General features: G+C 35.1%; 1 protein-coding gene across 6 annotated transcripts in view; it reads right to left on the bottom strand.

Moving 5' to 3' along the window:
- Positions 1-857: 857 nt before the first annotated feature.
- Positions 858-21478, bottom strand: part of PDLIM5 (PDZ and LIM domain 5) — a 241033-nt gene continuing 220412 nt past the window's right edge. For 2 of the 6 annotated variants that reach the window (XM_074228065.1, XM_074228066.1), the window contains 2 exons: positions 17528-17643; positions 858-11419 (listed from right to left, as the gene is read on the bottom strand). In XM_074228065.1, coding sequence (XP_074084166.1) covers positions 11330-11419; positions 17528-17643 — 206 coding nt within the window. In that variant the 3' untranslated portion in view covers positions 858-11329. The remainder of the gene's footprint in view (positions 11420-17527; positions 17644-21478) is intronic. The other 4 variants (XM_074228062.1, XM_074228063.1, XM_074228064.1 and 1 more) reach the window with 3 other exon arrangements.

Genomic DNA, 21478 nt, shown 5'->3' with positions numbered 1-21478 from the left:
TGAGTAAGAAAGATGAGCTCAATTTCACTTCTAAAACATAATGGCAATATGATTTAGGTAAGTACCTGAAAGGTTCAGTGGCCCCAGGCAATTCTACCCCAATAGTATTTTATTTTTTTCCCAGTTACATGTAAAGATAGTTTTCAACATTCACTTTTATAGGATTTTTGAGTTCCAAATTTTTCTCCATCCTTTCTCCTTTCCCTCCTCTCCCTTCCTCTCTCCACAAGACAACAAGCAATCCCATATAGGTTATACATGCATATAGATTAGTCATATTTCCACATTAGCCTTGTTGTGAAAGAAAAAATAAAAATAAGCACTAATAGTGTTCTAAAATCTGCATTCACATTCTGTAGTTCTTTCTCTGAATATACATGTATTTAATATCACGCGTCTTTGATCACTGTACTACTGAAAAGAGCTATCATAGTTGGTCATTGCCCAATATTGTTGTTGCTATGTATAATGTTCTCCAGGTTCTGCTCCACTTCTCTCAACATTAGTTCATGTAAATTTTTCCAGGTTTTTCTGAAATCCACTTGGCAATTCGTTCAAAGCAGGTAGAAGAAGCTGGGTGCTGCCTGGAGGCAAGCAAACCTAAATTCAAATTCAGTCTCAAAGACTCAATTGCTGTGTGATCCTGGGCAAATCATTTTACCTTTGCTTGCCTTAATCCATTATCTTTTCCACAATATTCAGTATCTTTGTCACAACAATCAATGGACAGCATGCTATGACCCATGAAGTCCCAAAGAATTGAACATGACTAAATGACTAAACAGCAACAACACTTTCCTAATGGGACATTCCTGATACAAAAGAAATGAGAGTACTGGACTCCACCACCCTGCCTAAATGATTAGGTTTAGCTCAATATTCTAGTCTATCAAGAGATTTTTCTTGCCATCATTTCTAGCATTGGATTAGATGTAAATCTGAATAAGATGGTGCCTCAAAATAATCTTGAAGTCTCTTCAACTCACTATGGGGTTTTAAGAAATTCCTCAATTTCACTTATCTTCATGTGTAAAATCAAGGTCATATGAAGTCCAACTCTAAGTCCTTTCTAGTTTTAGAACCAAAATACTATGAAACTCAATGTTCAAGGGAGAAGAAAAAAATTTTAAATATCCATTTTGTTAAGTTTTGGGTTACAAATTCTCTCCTTCCTTCCTGTCACTTCCCCATAAATTGAGAAGACAAGTATGTGGTGAGCAAACATGATGTCATGCAAAACCTATTTCCATATTATTCATGCTGCAAAAAACAAGAAAAAGAAAGTACAGGGGATGGCTAGGTTGCGCAGTGGATAGAATACTGGCCCTGGAGTCAGGAGTACCTCAGTTCAAATCCGGCCGCAGACACTCAATAATTACCTAGCTGTGTGGCCTTGGGCAAGCCACTTAACCCTATTGCCTTGTAAAAAAAAACAGAAAGAAAGTACAAAGAGTATGCTTTATAAAATACTCAGAGTTCATCATTTCTATTTCGAAGGGCATGTTTTTTCATCATGGGTCCTTTGGCATTAATTTGGATCATTGGTAGCTAACTCTTTTAACAGCTGATCATTATTACAATATTGCTGTTACTGTATACAATGTTCTCATTCTGCTCATTTCACTTTGCATCAAATTATATGTCTGGAGGAAAATTTATTAATGTAGCTACTTTGTATTATTTGAACATTAAAAGTCTCCATGTCATGATTATTAAGGTGATTCTGAAATAAGATTCCAAGGTAGGGATTATTTTAATGTTCAGTGATAAATAAACCAAACACAAACCAACTAACTAAACCCACAGGGGTATCTCAGGGTCAGATACTTCACCCCAGTTTTCAAAAACACATTAGTAATCTTCTCATGCAAAGACTTCACAGTCCCCTGAAAGGCAGTGTTCTAATTTTGCATATGTCTCTATACACAACTCTGTGCATTTACTGGAATTGATTAAGGAATTTCAGGTAAGAAAAACAGAGGTAACAAAAGAGACACATGATAAGAGAAAGTAAGGCATGGACTTTAAAAAACAGGAGATTCCTACATGTGCCAGGAAGCTGACTTCCCAATAAGCCCCTTGAGTCTCAGACATTACAACCCAAGGAGTGGCAAAAAGCATCTTAAAAAAAAAAAATTATCTCCTTGGTTGAACTTAAATTTCATTTTAATTCCAGGTAGCTTAACTCCCTAACTTGATCATTGAAGTCTCATACAGCTTTCTGAATTCAGTTTTTAACTTGCTTGGTTTGGTTTGTTTACAGTTTATGATGTCTAACTCATGTTTATCAATCAGAGGGGATGAGAAACTGGCTCTGCTTCAGTTAACTGGCACCCTGCAGGTAGGAGCAGAACTATTGTTCCAGCAGTGACCTGGAGGGAAAATAATTTTTATCCTAAACCTTTTAAAACAATCATATTCAAAAATTGCAAACATTTGCTGTATGTTAGATATAAATCCAAACACTAGATCTCCCTTAAAGATAGGAAAGTTACAACCCAGTCTCGACCACTCTGCTAACCCCCACAAAAGTAGAACTTTAGCTTCCCTGATATGGGGCATGACAGACAATACCTACCTTTTGTTACCCAATCCCATTTTGCTACATAAGTATATACAAAAATACATAGAAATGCAATCATATAATGTTATCACATAGCACACTATCTTGTAAATAATGGGCCCAATGCATCCTATTTGGCAGAATGAAGATTATGAAAAATGCTCAGCCAAAGATAGATTATTTTTGCAATATTTTACCCAATCTTTGTAGACTATAAAAAAACTTTGATGTCTGTTGTATGAAATATCACAGGGTGGCCACTCAAGGTACAAGAACACAAGCAGCACCTGGGGTCAGGTTTGGTGGGGGGGGACCCTCCATGGCTGAGTAAAAATAGTGTTGCTGCCTGCTTGTGGGATGGAATGCCCCCGTTGGCAAGATCGCAGATCATTACCAGACTGAGAGAACTAAAGGTCACTAAAAAAAAAAATCAAGAAATTCCTATGACTAAGTCACAATTCATCAAATTACCATAACAGCATTGATTTATATATTTTCTTGAATTGAGTCCTAAGAAGTAACATGTGATGAGAATAATGCAACACTGTTTTCCTGAGTTTCCTTTAAAGTTAACTCTATGAACATTTTTTGGTTTTGTTCTATGAACTTTTTTCTTTTTTTTAGGTACTCTTGGTTTTTTACTTTTTTAGGTACTCTTGGCCTTTTTTTCATTTTTTAGGTTCTTGGTTTTTTTTATTTTTTTAGGTACTCTTGGTTTATTTTTGGTTTTTTTTTTTTTTAGGTACTCTATGAACTTGTTTGAACAAAGCTAAAGCATTGAATTAAATGTGACTTTCTGCAGGAAGCCTTTCTGAATCCCCTTTTATCTAGTGCCTCCTGCCAATATTATATCTAATTAATTGTGTAGATCTAGCTTATACATAGCACTTTTCACGTTGTCTCTTCTAGGGGCTTTTTTTAAAAACCTTTCTTTGTATCCTTACTAATGCACAATGCAGCCAATAAATGTTGTCTTGATCTGGGCATTCTATTTTCTATTTTCAAGTGTGGAGGCATCTTGCCACTTTGGTCCTCGTTTTATTTGATTTATTTGATTTGTAAAGCTCCATCTGTAAAATGGAGAAATACTTAAAATATCCTATTCACTAATGTAGAACATTCATGAAAGGCTTCAAAGTATGGAAATTTGATTAAGTACATTTTAAAAAAAAGGAAATAACAAATGGAAGGATTTTGTTGATAAATTTTTGGCTTAATTTACCTTATAAATTTAGAATATTTTGAAAAGCTCTAGTTCTTAACTGTACGGTTGTCCAAGGACTGGGAAGGTAGAAATTCTCAAAAAAAAAGTATGCATTTCTCCTGATCTTTACTCAGGGAGATGAACAAAATTTCCTGCGTCAGCTTCTGTCAATAGTTTCCTCTCCACTGGAGACTTTCAAGCAGGTAAAAAGAAATATTGGAATGGATGATTCACTGGAGTTCAGTTTACCTTCCTATTTACCTAAGAAACAATTTGACACTTGGTGATACATTAGGGAAAGAAGAAAGGGCACACCTGAAGGGATTATGGTGTACTAAAATATTTCAAACAAATAAAGAACAATGGTATTTCCGAGCAGGGTAGACTAGGCCAGCTGTGTGTGTTTAATAATAAAAGAAAAATGCAGAAAAACCAATCAAGATATAATTGAGTGAAAGGGTCACAATTCAGGCTCTGAGAGTTTCAAAAAGGTCTGAGGTCCAATTATGAAACAGGAATACTCTGCCCTGAAATAGTAGCGGAATTGCCATTATTTTTTTTAAAAGCATGACTTAATAATCATCAACACAAACATCTTAATAAACAAAGAACAAAAAGAATATATCTGAAGTCAAATTAAGGTAGTAATAAAATCTGTCCTGCTTGTGTCCCTTTCTGAACTCTAATTTTGCTGATGTTATTTTCTATTTTCATTTTCACAACTATCACTACCTATGAATTCACCTCCCTTCTAATCCATATAAGCCCTCATTTTAAACAGTCAAGTAAAACAAATCAACGCATTAGCCATGTCTGAAAATAGATATCTGCACCTTTATTCCATCATTTCTCTAGCCAATTGTAATACATGCTTCGTCAGTTTTTTGAAAATGTTTGGCAGCTATGTTGATCAGAATTCCAAATTCTATCAGTTGTTTTCCTTTCCTCTATTTGGCAATCCTTTAAATTTGTCTCCTGGTTCTGCTCATTTCAGGCAGCATCAGTTCATACAAATCTTCGTAGTTTCTTTTCTATTTTCATGTTTATCATATCATGGTGTAATAATAGTCACTATTTTGTCATTACCCAAGATTCTCTGATACAGCAAACACATACATAACCTTTGATCCAATAATTCCATTACTAGTCTGTATCTCAAAGAGATCATAAGAAAAGGTTTAAAAAAGTCAACCCTTATTTATAGCAGATGTTTTTGTAGTGGCAAAGAATTGGAAATTGAGGGGGTGCCCATCAATTGGGGAATGAATGAACAAATTGTGGTATATGAATGTGATAGATTACTATTATTTTGTAAGAAATCACGAGAGGTCAGACCAGAAAAACCTGCATGAACTGATGCTGAGTGAAGTGCGCAGAACCAGAACACTGACACATTAACATTATTTGATGATCAACTATGATGGACTTGTGTCTCTCAGCAGTACATTCATCAAAGACTTCTAAAAGATTTGTGATGGAAAATACTATTCACATCTAGAGAAAGAACCATGGAGTCTGACTGTGACCAAAGTTTACTATTTTCAATTTTTAAAATTTGCTTTATGGTTTTTTCCCCTCATGGTATTTTTTGTTGTTCTGATTCTTCTTTCACAACATGTTTAATATGAAAATACATTTAACATAGTTATACATGTATAACATATATTAGATCAATGGGAGAGGGGAGGAAAGAGGGAAGAATGTGTAACTCAAAACCTTACACAAAATGATGGTTGAAAATTATCTTTACATGAGCTGGAAAAATAATTTTTAAAAACTCTTTCTACAAATTATTGTACATATCTTTCCCCTGTCTTTGAATCCATTTGCAGTTTAACTCTGCTGTAGATTTCATTGGACAAAGGGCACGTACTTTTTGACAACTTTGGGGATCTCATTCCCAAATGTTTTTCAGAATGGTTGTATTCATTCACAGGATCTACCAAGAGTGCAGTAGTATGCCTGTCCCTTTACAGTTACTCTAACAATTGCTATTCTCATCTTTTTTGCCAATTTGATGATTGAGGTGGAACTTCAGGAGTTGTATATATCAAAGATATCATTCCTTTATCTGGGATATTGGCTGGAAATGTTTTTCCCAGGTATGGGATTTGGCTTTTTTAAAAGAAGGATGTGAGGAAATCTGTTTGCCCAGCTTTATAATACTTTATGCTTGGATACTGAATCTCATACAAAATGTATATTGAGACCTCTAGAAACCTACAAATAGGTTTTTCTCAACGTTACCATTAATGTTCTGTCTTCAAGATGTTTTATCATCATCATTATTATCATATAACTAAGATATGACATTTGTTATTGAGTTATTACACACATTCCAGTTAGAGCTACAAGAGGAAAAAAAGACTTTAGTAGAGCTCCCACTGAGCTGTGTAACTAGTGCCAATCACTAAAAGTACTCTGCTAGTCCCAAATTACATGTTGTTCACTTGGGTGTGTTAAAAGGTGCAGAAGCCATGTCTCACTTATTAATCATTAATGTAAACTTGCCACCTACTCAGAACTTTAGCTTCTTAAATCATTAAATAAAAAAGCATCAGTCTTAAGTATACAGTGTGACCCAATACGCAAAGACTCTTTCTTTAAAATTCTATTCATGTGAAGAGCAATTTGTCACATGGTATTTATGTTAAAAAATAAGATTAAGAATGTTTAGGATGATAAACACATAGATTGTTTTCTACTTCTTGTGGCCAGGTTCTATTATGAGTGTTGGTGCTGAGTTAAGCATTTTCATTCACGAGTCCATCTGAAAACCATATCATTTGGAGATTTCTGCTGGGTTGCCATGTCTCCTAGCTCCTTTCCTCTTTTAAATTTTAAATACTGCAAAGGAACCATTTACCCTGTGAGGTTCTCATAGTTAGGACCAAACCCTTCTCTGAGGAATTTTGGCACCCAATTAATTAGCTCGTTATGAGCAGGAGCTGTTCTCTTTCAGTAACTCCTATTCTGCCATCAGTAAAGTGTGATTCCGTAATAAATTTCCACGAAGCAAACTATTTCTGGTAATTCTCCCTAATTAACACCAGGCCTGCTAATAATAAATTAGTACCTATGTGTTTCTGATATAACCAAGATCTTGTCTGGGGAGGACCCTAAAAAGGAAAACTCCAATCTAAATTAAGCTCTTGCTGGCAAAGGGATTTATATGTCATTTTGTAAGAAAACCTTTGATAATCTTATATTGGGGCATTCTGACTAGCAAACATTGAGTGACAGGGAGATTTGTTCTGGTCTGAGCACTGAAAAGGGATTTACTGTGAACACATACTGTTGAGTCTTAAGCCCATAAATCTTGCACAGGATTACTGATGCTTAATGAATGAATGACAGATCTCTTATTTTTGTCGGTGCATTTTAATGTGCAATGACGTGATTGATAGAAACCAAACATTGACCATTAAAGTGTCAAATGCAGACATGATGCCCTTAAATGTTTGGCTTCTGGAGTTTAATATACTGTGGGCAAGTAGACTTGAATTTGTCTTTTATTCCCAAATCTCAAGACTGCAACAAAAAACATTCCTTTGAATGTAGCTGAGGAAAAAAAAAGACTCACTAATACCAGTAAACAAACATGGCTGAAGTAAATCTTCTTAGCTTTAGAATTTCTGGCTAATGAGAATGTAATGAGTTCAGTGATATCCTGAAATCCCTGGCCAGAGTGATGGTAGTTATGAAGATGGACAAAGTCTTGTGTCAAAGCTAAATAAGCTTTGCTTGTGAAAAATATTAGCGAAAAGCCTAAAAAAAACCTCATTTCATTGATACACTACTTTCGAATCTTGCTTAACACTGTGGGATAGGCCAATAAAATGAGATTGAAAACCTGCCTAACTGTGGATCTATATAATCCATTCCTACTGTGACGAAGAAAATGAAGAACCATTTGTCCCAAAAAACCCAGAAGTGTTCTTCTGAAACACCACAGCTATTTATTATGAAGTTTTTTATTATGTACATAAAGACATTATTCTGCTTAGCATGCTGTTTATATGTATTTGCATTAAAATATTCATTAAAAACAAAAATGATTCGAATACATACTTTTTAGAAACATAAACAGAAAGAAGCAAAATCAGGTTACTAGAGAAGCAAAATCAGAAATACCAAACATTTTAAACAAATCCAGTAGAAATACAATTCATGATGCAGTAATTTTTTCCCACAATTTTTGTATTTTCCCTAATTTTTATATGTCTGCAAAGCTTCTTCCTAAAGTAACTGAGGAAATTGTATTCAAAAATACATGTTCTGAGACATTTACATCATACTAATATGGGCAGCTTGTTCTAATTACATCTAAATTCAAGACACAGATACGGAAAATTCCTTGGAGGCAGCATGCGAACAGCCAGAGTACCTCACCTGTTGAAAATCTCTATATTAATATATTCTCATTATAAATAATTTTATAGATAATGTTGCATGAATAATTTTTAAAAATATTCAAAGTCTATTGTCATAATTTGAGCTCATATCCTAACATATCTTGAGAAACAAAGTTTAGTTTAGTCCCAGGCTCTCATATGAGATCTGAACCATCAGGGCTTATGGGCAGCTGAAAGGAGAGGGAGCTGGTAGAAGCTAGATCTTAGAACATTTAAATGGGAAAAGGGAAGAGGGAAGAATTTTTCAAGTTAGACTTCCAGTAGTAATACAAATTATAGTTTGGAGGACCTAATTTGACCCTTTGAAGCCTCTAAAATACTGAAAACACTGAGCCTAAGGTAAGTAACTTAATCACAAAACCTGGAAAATTCCTGGAGATCAACGGCCATATAGTAAAATAGCTACAAATTCGGCATTAAAAAAAAAATACTCAGAAGAAGCAAAACCAGAAACTGCAACCGATCTAGGAGCTATCTAAAACCAGAACAATAAATACTCAGGGAGATAATTTGAACAATAAAGTGCTCTGCCAGGTTTTAAAAGATTAACCCTCATGTATTATAATCTACCCTTTCTTGGGAGGAAAATGCACAAATCCTTCTGGTTTATGAGCAGTAGACAGAATTTATTTCCATGGGATTAGTAATTGGCCAATAATCTGACATTTCTAACTACTCAGTTACTAGAGAGACAAAGCACAAAAAGAGAATTATAAATTGGGCAGCAGCTTCTCCCCTAGCAGGCAGAATGAACATTAGGGAAAATGCAACAGAATGAGCTTTGAGAAATATGGGTGTGGGGCGGTGCTGGGCAGGGAAGGATATTTCTTTAATGAAGGGGAATAAAAGTCCTTAAAGCAGGAAAACTTCATCCAAAATCTGGGCAAGTATTTTTTACAAAGTACACAAATGTCATAGACTATTGAATAGGATCTTGGCATGTTGTCCTAAAACAAACTAAACAAAAGAGGAAGCAAAAAAAAGAACTCAACACACCAAAGCAGGTCAGAAACACATTTTGAACACTCCAAAACTACAGAATTTGTGAATGGCAAGAAGTCCCAGAAGTGCCTCTGTAGGTGAGTAGCAGCCAAGAGAGCTGGAGAACCTAAGAGTCCAGGAGGTGTTCCTTACCTTTTGGCAGATTTATCTCTGTGTGTTTGCTCCTTAAACCCCCCCCCTTCTGATTTGTTTCAGTTAATTATAATCCATATATAACATAAATTGGTTAAGACCATAAATTAACAGCTGTCAGCATTGCTGCCTTTCAAGTTGGGGCAGTTTCAACCTTTATTTAAGAACAAACAGGCACACAATGGAATCAAGGCAGGGGAGTGAGTGATGGACCAGGGAGGGCCTGGAGGTTTCCATCTCCTATTAGAAACACCTTGCCCCACAAACCTAAAATGAAAACTTACAACCATGAAGAAAGCACATAGTGACCTTCCTTCTGTTCTCTTGAAACACACAGGAATTTAAAAAAAAACAAACCCTAAACTAAACATAATTAAAAAAACTATTCAATGCCTAGCAGCTTTCTTACTAAACTAATATATATGGAGAGAGTGTCCTGAAAAATCTTAAGGTGGTTTAGATTTGAGGTTAAAACTGCACTAAGAATTTTGGGACACGAAATTAATATTGTCATCATTTCCCTCTCCCTAGATCTACACATAATTTTAATCTCAAAATATGGAAAGCAAATGATATGCCAGTAAGCCATCACTTTTCCTTTATAGCACAAAAATCAAGTGAACTGTTTTTTTGCCTTTAATTTGAAAAGGGTCACTTATTCTCAGAACTTTTAACCCTCAACAATCACACAGAATATCTTTTTATCACATCTTAAAAGAGACATTTCTCTATCTCCTAAATAATTTCCAAGTCTGTAATTACAGAAAAATCTAGTCTTCACATAAAGCTCTTTATCTTCCAACCAATCAGTTGTTTAAGTTTCACAAGTTACTGATTCATCAACCTAGAAAGTGATAGGGAGATTTTATTTTACATTAAATCCACTGACAATCATTTCCTTTTCTTTCAAAAAATCATCATTTTTACACAGCTACATAGTATTTTTTTAAAAAAAACACTGACTATGTCTACTAAACAAGAGACAGCCCGTTTCTGAAAAGGTGTTGATAGGACCAAGAACTAGTTGTTCTTTAATTGACTGGTGCCAATGCTATCTTATCTATGAAACTTTCCAAAAGTTAGTATGAGAACAACCATTATTTATGTAGTGCCTGAAGATTTGCAAAAGCACCTAAGAAACCTCTCCCCACCCCACTGACTCCTTAAAGGGAAGGATGCTCAACTTTTTGAGCATTCTCTTCTTTTTCTTCTGATATTCTACTCTGTGGGTAAGGGAATACAGGACTATCAGAAAGATTCATGTAATGAATACCAGATAGTCTTAAGTTACTAAAAAATTAAACTGTATGGTTTATGTATGAGTTCCAATAGATGCTTTCAAGGGGGAAACAGCTTTCCTCATAAATTCTTTCCATAAAAGATTTGCACATTTTGCACCCAAAATTTTTCTGGCATTTTTTTTTCCAATAAGTGATCAGTTTTTAGCAGTTACACAGAATGCTAAAAAATAAAAATGAAAAAAAAAGATTGGCATCTATCACATAATGAAATTTTCAGTTGACTTAAGGGAGAAAGAAGTCTCATTTTGTCTGCTTTTAAATTTCTCATACAGATGGGAACATCTGAGGCATTTTTATAGATTGTTTTTTCAGATATATTCAACATAGATCTATAAATTGATTATGATCTTGCCTTGACTTGGGGGGAGGAGGGGAAAGCATGTGTTGAGGTCTCAGCTTAAAGAATACCATTCATCAAAAAAAAAAAAGGTTTCTTCATCCAGTTCTTTCAAGACGAACAATATTTAGCAAGTAAACACAAACCTAATAGTTATTTCATGGGCGAAAGTGCCCTAAAAATCTATGAGTTTCTATGAATCTCCCTCGCTCTACTCTTTATGTACAAATATTTCCATATAAATCCATAAAAAGTTGGCATTTATCTTTTCTGCATTTTGTGATATGAATATTCGCCTACGAAAAATTTGCTACTAATACAATCCATCTTCTTTTCACTCTTCATTTTTTCTTTTGCATTATATGTTGTTTTCTTTCAGAAATTCACAGAATGTGCATGTTTCTTGCACAGTGGTTTATCCTTCTTGGAGAAAAAGGTCTGACCTTCCAAACTGTCAGAACAAACCTGAAAAAAAGAACCATTCAAGAAACCATTAATATCTTGTTTGTATGCCTATCAAATTGGAGAGAAAACATTTTTGAAAAGATGTTGAGAAGACCCAGAACTAGTCTTTCTGTGAATTTGTTACCAACTATGTATATAACCTTTCAAAAGTTAAAAAGTTAGCAACTGTCATGTAGCACTTGAGGCTTTGCAAAAGCACTTGTACAATCAGGTAGTAATTAATGTCTTCATTTTGCAAAAGAGAAAGCAGAAAAATTCAGAAAGATTAAATTAATTTATAGACAAACAACTAGGAAATGCCTAAGTTCATGTAGACAGTAAGTTCTAGTGATGGGATATGGACACAGAATAAGTTGTCTCTAAACCCAACATCCTATTCATTATACCACACTGTTTCTTTGAAAAGAAGATCAATTTAAATTCATTTAATTTTGTTGAGTTGTGTGTACATTTGGGGTTTTCTTGGCAGAGATACTGAAAGGTTTGCCATTTTTTTCTCCAGTTCATTTTATAGATAAGGAAACTAAGGTAAACAGTTTAAGTGACTTGCCCAGGTTCTCAAAGTTTGAGGAAAGTGTTGAGGAGAGATTTGAACTCAGGAAGATGGTTCTTCCTGATTCCAGGTCCTGTACTTTATCTACTCTGGCACTGAACTACCCCTCCTTTTGTTTTACTAAGTTTGAATATTCTGATGCTTTGCTAAAGCATCAGCAAACTAGAACTGGGTCTACCCAGGGAGAAATGATGACATGTTAATGATTTTTAAGTTCTTTGATAGATGAGTGACCTATGTGTGTTCTCCATCCACAAATGCTGGTTAATACCCATCTCTGTCACTCACTATTTATGAATTAAGTTACTTTTTTTCACCTCTGTGGCTCTCAGTTTCCTCATCTGCAATTTCAAGAATCCTGAACTGGATGATCTCAAAAGTGTCTTTCATCTCTCAATCTTTTTACTCTGTGCATTTGATATGTTTTGCATTAGTACAGCACTAAAGACAGGTCATCTGTTGAGAGCCTCCTTTACTGAACACATTTTTCCACGGTGATATCTTTCATACCACTTCTCAGCATTTGGGACTTGAATTCTTCTGGGTTGTGATATTCCTTAACTCAAAACTTATACTGCATCACCAGGAAAAACTTTTGATGTTAAAAATTACAGCCTTTACACAAATGAAATGAAACTTCATCTCCTCCTGGTTCATTCTAGCTCCTAACTAAAGGTTCATCTGCTGTGACCATCCAAGATATATGTATTGAGAGACAAGCTCCTTCCAACCGTATGACACAATTGAAACAATATACATCCTCTTTCTATTTGGTTCTTCCTTTGTTTTTCTAGCAATTTATTTTAGCCATCAACAGCAATGGAACCATCTCATCTGGATTTAAATAATTCGGTGTGTGATGTGCTATGTGAGAAAAAAGAATTGATACTTAAGGAAAGGAAGTTGATTAGAGCAGTGTGACCCAACTAAATATATTCCAGGAACTCTATGCTATGCTATAAGGAACACAGTTTTAAAGGCACATCTGAACTGATTTTCAAGATATCTCAAAGACTAGATTTCAAAAGAATGGAAAATACCACAGCTGGTAGTATACAAAAAAGTAACAAAGAAGAAATTAGCAACTCCTAAGTCTCTGCACATATATTCTTGATGAAAGTATGAGAAAGAAGAGGTAGACTGGTACAATGTTCTAGAGCAAATCATATCTTCAGAATCCAGTAAATTGAGAAACAGGGCAAACAACAGTTCTACTATTAATTGTATAATTAAAAAAACTGACTCAGCAAAGATAGATGTAAAGCATCTCCTCGAATAAGTTATTTCCTAGGTATATAAGAATCATTCAACCATATGGCAGTACAGATAAATATCTCACACATATGGATGACAGCTGTAGCCACAGTGATAACTTTGTTCCATAGCCTTTTGATGTTCAATATCCACAGAGGTACAAAAATAGGGAGACCAAAGACTCCTCACAGGTTTTTGCTTTTGTCATGGAGAACATCCTGAAAACCTCCCAGAAGAAGGATTCTTTATAGATGGGGAGGTTCTGCAGATGTGCCTCTTTCAGAAAGATTCCATATTGACTGATGAAGCACCGAAACTCCATAGAGCTTCCTCAATACACCACCCCTTTTTTTGGTTTTTACAACACAATTGAGTTCAGTGACTTGCCAAGGTCACCCAGCTGAGCAAGTATTAAGTGTCTGAGGATGGATTTGAACTCAGGCCCTCCTGACTTCAGGACTGGTGCTGTATCTGTTATGCCACCTAGCTGCTCCTCCTCAATACTTTTTAATAGGTCTTGTCAAATTCCAGCGAATGGAAGAGATAAAAATTAGTAGTTTATGTGAAGTTTGAACCTTTGTCAATTGTATTTAATTCTCTTTTTCCCCTATAACTGAAAATTGTGGGATGTAGTTACAGACATTTAAATAAGTGTGTATGAAATGTTTAACTTGAAAAGCATTTATTAAATACCTGTCCTGTACTCAAGAAGCTTGCATTCTACTGAGAGGAGATGATATGGATAAGCACCACCATTACCACCACCATTATCAACCACTTTGTCATATAACACTTTCATCTCATTTGGTCTTCAAAACAATCGTGGGAGGAAGGGGCTATTATTATTCCCATTTCATAAAGAAAATTGAGGCTCTGTGATTTGCCCAGAATCAAACAACTAGGAAATGCCTCAGGCAGCATTTTCACCCAGGTTTTCCTGATTCCACATACAGCAACCTAGCTACCTTGGCACCTAGTCACCAAATAACTTGAACATCTTAAAAAAACCATATAGGTGAAGACCTGAAGGATTTGTGATTTCATCAGTGTAGTTAAGCTTTTGTTCCTGGTTGGGTATATCTTCCTGTAATGGAGATTAAAACTTTCATGAAATATTCACTAAACTCAAGGGAACTGTTTGAATCAACTAGAGAAGAGGTTGGTTGTATCTAGCCCCAGTGAAACATTTATTATCAGAAGTGGGACATGAATCATAACCACTGAGTTTCAAGCTTAGACTCTACCCACTGAGTTTCACTGCTTCTGGAGATAAAGTATGAAGAACTTTTTGTAGAAGAAAGGTGAGAAGCACTAATAACTGGGGAGATCAAGAAAGATCTTATCTAGGAAAGAGAACCTGAACTATGTCCTGAGGAAAACCTGGAGATTTCATAAGTAGAGGTGAAGAGGAAAAATTCCATGCAGGAAGGGAATTTTGTGCCAAGGCACCAAAAAGGATGAAAGAATGTCACATAAGGAAAATGGTAACTAGTTCAGGTTGGCTGGAGAGTAGAGTCCAGGTGAACTGAAGATATTGTGAAAAGTTTTAAATGTCAAACAAGAATTTATATTTTATACAAAAGGCAACAGGGAGCCACTGAAGACTCTTCAGTCAGAGAAGGTCAGACAGTCTTGTATTTTGGGAAGATTGTTTTGGTAGTCAAGTGAATAGAAGCAGAAGACCAATAAGACCAACAATCTAGGTGAGAGATTATTAAGGGTATGAACTAAGTTGGTAGCTGTTTAAGGGAAAATAAGGGATAGGTTCAAGACCTAGTGTGGAAGTAGAACCTCTAAGACTTGTCAACTATTTAGATATGGAAACTGAGGAACAAGAAAGAAACAAGGATGATCCAAGGGAATTGGTGCCCTTCAAAGAAATAGGGATGGTAAGAGGAGAGACAAGTTTATTAGGAAAGATGATTACCTTGTCCAAAGGAGAATACTAGGTGTCTATATGAAATACAGGTGGAAGGTCCAGTGAGAAATTGAGGACAATTCAAATTAAAGGAGGAAATGAGAACTGGATATTGGATTTGGGAGTCACTTGGATAGAGATAACTGAAACAAAGGAGTTGATAAAATCACTTGAGAGAGAACAGAGAGAGGAAAGGGGAAGAAGAATATTCTCAGAGCTTTGTGATACATTCACAATAAGAATGGGACAGGAATGATAATCAAACAAAGGAGATTTAGAAGGAACAGTTAAAGGCAATGGAAGTGAACTAGGAGAGAACTCTGCCATAAAAGTCATTGGAGAAAAAAGCATCCAGAAGAAAGAGATAACCAATGTTATCAAAAACTGCAAGAGGTAAAAAAAGATTATGACTGAGGAAGGGTCAATGGATTTAGAATTCAAAAGATTGTTAGCAACTTTGGAAAGAGTAGTTTCAGTTGGATCACAGTCAAAAATTAGATTGCTTTGCAAGGGTTTGGAGTAGAAAGAAGAAAGGAAACTCACTAAGTGTCTGAGGCTTGATCTGAATTCAGGAAAATTCCCGACTCTAGGTCCCAAACTCAATCCACGGCACCACCTAGCTGCCCTTCTTAGCTATCGAAGAAGTGATCTTTTTTTTTATTTATCCTAATAAATGAGTAGAGCATTGTTGATTTTCTTCAGTTTCTACTGAAACTAAAGCTCTGTTTCTGAGCCATATTTGATAGCACATGGATAATATGGAAGGTCAGGGCACTGTTGATTTCTTAGTCTTCCTAGTAGGCACTAGCAACTCCACCCCTCAGCATCAGCTTGATGGTAATAGAGAGCTGAGGTGCTGATTTTCTTAACCTTCCTTGTGGCTGAGACTCCAATCTAGGTGGCATCTTGGTCATTGTAGAGGGTTGGTGGTTGTTGCTTTTTTCATCCAACCCAGAAGAACGTAATAAAAAAGAAATATGTGATCAGAGCACATTTAGCAGATTTTTCTTTTTTTAGATATGTGACTAAGCATTGAGAATATCTGGTGTGGAAATTCCTTCTATATATTATACATTTTCCACCAACTGTCTTTTATTTGAAAGTCTTAAGTTCAACTGAAAACTTAGTGACTTGCCCAGGCTGACACAGATGTATATGGCAGAAATAACATTCAAATCCAGCTCTTTCTATCTTCAGGTTCAACACTCTCTCCACTCTATCAAGTGAAAATTAGGGTTTGCCAACATATAGTGACATTATTAATGTTTTATTGCATTTTCTATTTATTAAATATTTCTCAGTTACATTTTAATCTAATCTAGCTACTCCACCTACTCTGAGTTGGCCACCTCTGTAGTATACTATACACTGACTTTAATTTTAAAACTTATGCTAAACATCATTAATTGAATCATTCTCAATAGGACTAAAGAGTAGAAAATAACAGGTTGACCTTTTAACAAAATATCTTTACTCTCTCCTTTAGGCAAAATGCCATTTTGGGAAATTCAAATAATGCTTAAAGGATTATTGATGAGGAGAAAGAAGACTTTTTTTTTTTAGGTTTTTTTTGCAAGGCAAATGGGGTTAAGTGGCTTGCCCAAGGCCACACAGCTAGGTAATTATTAAGTGTCTGACACCGGATTTGAACTCAAGTACTCCTGACTCCAGGGCCGGTGCTTTATCCACTTACCACCTAGCCCCCGAGAAAGAACACATTAAAAAAAAAAACAACTTAATTTTCACAAAGTAAAATATAAAGATTATATTTTATTATAATTCTGGACTGCTGGTGATGGCTGTATTAGTACTGCCTGAGTCACTCAAGTTTTCATAGTCTCAGATTCTAGACTTTTAAAAATTAAAAGAATATATAAAATCTCTAGTATAGATTTCACATGGTTGTTGCCATTCTTAAATAAAGTAGTGGATATAGAGGTCTTTGTTAGCTTTTAAGTGCTATACAAATGCCAGATGTCTGTCATCATCATCATCATCATCATCATCATCAATTAGCTATATAATTATATTATATATGAAATTATCTATGCTTCTGAATGCTGCTACTAACCACCAAAAGCATTTTTGTCATTCTAAGAAATATTAGCTTTACTGATGGGATAAAAATATACCTAACAAAATAAACATCAAAACAAACATAATTATTAATACATGATCTAGAATGTCACATCACAAAGGTACTCAAAACCTACCAAAGAGGGAGAGAAAACTTTTCTGATAATAGCAATACAAATGTCAAAATGATTATAATTTAGTTTTCATTTAAGTTTGGAGGCCTAAGAGATATTCTAGTTGTTTTTTCTTTCAAAAATCAGGTTTTACACTGCATTTCTTTAATTCAGGAAAAGCAGTTTTTACTTACTGAACACACAAAGCAAGTATCATGCCAGGTATGACCCAGAGCTTCCAGAAACAGATCACCAGCTTCTATGGGAAATTCACATCCATGGCATATGGTACCAAATAAGGCATAGTAATCTGTAGGGAGAGAAAGGAAGAGAGGCTGATGGAAAATCTCAGTCATTTGGAGATGATATTTTCCCTTATTGCTTCATTTTTCACTAATTCATAACATGCAAACAAAAAAATTATTTTGTGAAGTAGGAAAATATCAGAATAGGGATCCTGATTCTGTTTTATTTAATTATAAAGATTTTATTTATTTTGAGTTTTACAATTTTTCCCCAATCTTACTTCCCCCCCACCCCCCACAGAAGGCAATTTGCCAGTCTTTACATTGTTTCCATGGTATATATTGATCCAAACTGAATGTGATGAGAGAGAAATCATATCCTTAAGGAAGAAATATAAAATAAAAGAAATAGCAAGATCAGACAATAAGATATCAGTTTTTTTTTATATAAATTAAAGGTAATAGTCCATGGTCTTTGTTCAAACACCACAGTTCTTTCTCTAGATACAAATGGTATTCTCCATTGCATACAGCCCCAAATTGTCCATCAAGGTTGATCACCTGATTCTGTTTTGTATACTGCCATGTGTATCTGATAATTTATTATCCTGAGGAAATAGATTTCTTTCTCCAAGAGTTATTATAAAATTAGCTTGTATGCTGAATTTAAGTGGATTTTTATGACTTTGGAGAAGATACTGATAAGGACCACTTTAGTAGTGTTAATTATTAAAATTTTTAAATGCTAAAAACCAAGCCAGCTGAAATATTGAATCCCTTTTTGCTTCCAAGTTGTACAGAGTTAAAATGTTTTTTTTTAGGAAGCCAAGTTCATGTATTTTTGTTTATTGTTTTTTTTGTTTCTGTAGAAATAAGGAAACCAACGAGGGGAAAATACTGTTTTTAAAATTGTTGACTTGCAAATTGATATTGGAAATGTTTCCTATGTATCACAATTTTTTAGCAAAGCAATAAGGTATCAAGATGATAGAAACTTTTCTCTGTCAGCACCCATTACTGAAAATATGCCCATATCTATTTTTTTTTCTTATGTGACTATATCAAAATGTATACAAACTTGGTATCTTGAGAAGGAAGCAATCAAAGTCAACAACCACTTCTCCATCTTTCCTAAAGTTTTGGCTTACGTTCCTAGAATGCACTCAGGAAGGAAAACAAAGATGGTGGTGGCCATAAAGATGATAGATGATGACTATGTAAATTCTCTCTGAAAGTCTACTTTTGAGGAGATTGGTTCTGTATTTGGTATTTGTTTTAAATCTATGTTTTGTAGGAGTCTTGTCATCATTTCCCAATCGACTGAACTCCTGGATTTCACCATATGGCCTCTAGAATCAAATCTGACAAGATCACTTCAACTTGAAACTCATACCCTGTCTCCGTCTTTCTCTCTCATTAGAGACAGTGAAGATTGGTGAGCTCCTTCCAGATCCTCTGGTTACATTTCTGGATTACATCATATTTCCATACCAAGAACCCTCCCCCCCTTCACTACCTGTCCCCTTTTCAGTATCCTTTAATGTGATATCTTTTCCCATTAGATCTTGAGTTACTGGAGAACAAGAACTTTCTTTTACCTTTCTTTGTATCCTGTATTAGTGAATATCTAGCTCATAATAAGTAATTAAAAATATTTTCTGACTGGTAATGTTTCTTCTTGGTAATACTTATTTTCCTTCATTCAGAGATTTATAATTTATTCCTATTTAATACCTCTCACTCTCACATCGTCAATCACCAAAGTGCCAATGTATGAAGAATAATATTCCAGTTCTCTGAGAAGCACTAGCATATTTTACTATTAAAGAATACTAGACACAAGATACAATCTCCCTGGAAATGGCAAGGCTACTTAATATTGATTACAAACAAATTTCTGGTGTTGAAATATGAACTCTGACGAGGAGAGTAAAAGCCCTCAATTACTGAGTCTCATTGCCATGGGGCTTCACAAATGACATCTATAACTGAGTTTCTGGCTTTAGCTGGTTTGTGTCATAACTATATTGGCCTCAATTTTCTTTTAGTGCACTTTTCTTACAATCTTATGACTTCATGCTGGAAATCTTTAAGAAAAATGCAATTTAACTTGACAAAGCTTACAGTGATAAAACATTAATAAGATTTAGAGAAAGAAAAAGATGTGTCTCTGGCAAGACTAAGATAGAGTACATCAAGATATTTTTCTTTCATGCAGGTCTTATCATCATCATCATCATTATTACTTCATATTACTAGAAGGCTGGCCAGAAGTAGATGATTTTGTTTCTGTAACAAATTAAGGTTTGGCCCCTAAGGTAATAAGAATTCAAATCAGCATTAGTAGAGATACCTAACACCTATTAGACCAGGCTACATTTCCCCTATTCTTTGTCTTCTGACATGAGCACCATGAGAAAATATCAGGCAAGTATTTTAGTTCTGATCCACCTTTACTCTACCAACAACTTGATGTTTTTTGACCGATATTTGTTAAGGAACATAATGGACCTTTGTTCCTTCAAGTTTGAGAGTTGGAAGGAACCTTAGAGACTATCTAGTCCAACCCCTCAGTTTACAGAATAGAGAAACTGCTACCCCAATGAGATTAAGTGACTTGTCCAAGGGATTCTAGGTGCTAAACATCAGAGGCAGAATCTGAACCCAGGTCTTCAGTCTCTGCAAGTCTCTCATATCATACTTCTTATAACTTAGTCAGTGAGTTAAAAAAAAAATATAAATCTGCAACAGAATAAAAAAAAACACATGGAGACTGGGAGGTTGGTAAGCACTTCTGATTGAAGTGAAAGGAATGAGAGAGAGATTTTTTACTATCAGTCAGAAGGTTATAAGCTTTTTGATTTCAGAGGAAGAAGGACTAGGAGGTTCTCTTGTTTTACTTCACCTCTTCTCCTATAGAAATATAAGAAGTGGCTGTTATCAATGTGAACAGAGAGTTGATCCTAGAGCCAGGAAGACCTGGGTTTAAATTCAGCTCCAGACACGAAATAGCTATGTGACTCTGGATCATTTGACATCAGTTTCTTCAAATGTAAAATGAGAATAATAACAGTACCTACTTGCCAGGATAGTTTTGAGGATCAAAGGAAATAATATTTGTGAAGGACTCAGTACAGTATCTGACCCATAGTGAGTGCTTAATAAATGCCTGTTTCCTTCCTTGCTTCCTGTTCTTTCTCCCTCTTTCCTTCCCTCCTTCCCTTCTTTCTTAGAAGAACACCAAAGGACTGGGGCTAGCTCTGTCCTTCCAATCCTTGGAGCTCAGAGGAACAAGAAAAAATAAGAGAGAAGGCCTGAGATAGCTTAGTGAATTGGGCTAGCTTTGTCTTCCTCCTCTAGATCACTCAGTGTCTGAGGGAGAAGCTGACTGTGCCGCTGTTTAACTGTCCGCACAGATATACTCCAGTAAGATAAGCCTCTTCCAGAAACACAGTCGTTATTTCAAAACAGGAAAAATCCCATTTGTATGATATTTGTTTGACAGAAATTGAGAGAAATATATTTATATTTGAAGGGGTTAGCTATGGGTCAAAAAATGCCAAGAAGTAATGACTTTAGAAAATGTTTTAGTTTTTGAGGTGGATTATATATATATACACACACACACACATATCACACACACACATACATATCACACACACACACACACACACACACACACAGACACATATAATCAAAGTCTAGGATAAGTGGAAACAATGATGGATAAGACAAAGAACCAGCCTTACTCTTTATTTTTTATTTTTATTTTATTTCTTTGTAAAAATAAAATAAAAATAAATAAAGAATTTTAACCTGCATTGGAGGCAGCTGCTAAAGGTATTTGGAATTTGGAATATTTACCATACCTTGCAAAACCTTTCAAATTCATAACAATTC

Source organism: Macrotis lagotis, chromosome 3, assembly GCF_037893015.1.
Source record: "Macrotis lagotis isolate mMagLag1 chromosome 3, bilby.v1.9.chrom.fasta, whole genome shotgun sequence".
In the NCBI taxonomy this organism is placed as follows: domain Eukaryota; kingdom Metazoa; phylum Chordata; class Mammalia; order Peramelemorphia; family Peramelidae; genus Macrotis; species Macrotis lagotis.
This window is presented reverse-complemented; position numbering and strand designations above follow the sequence as displayed.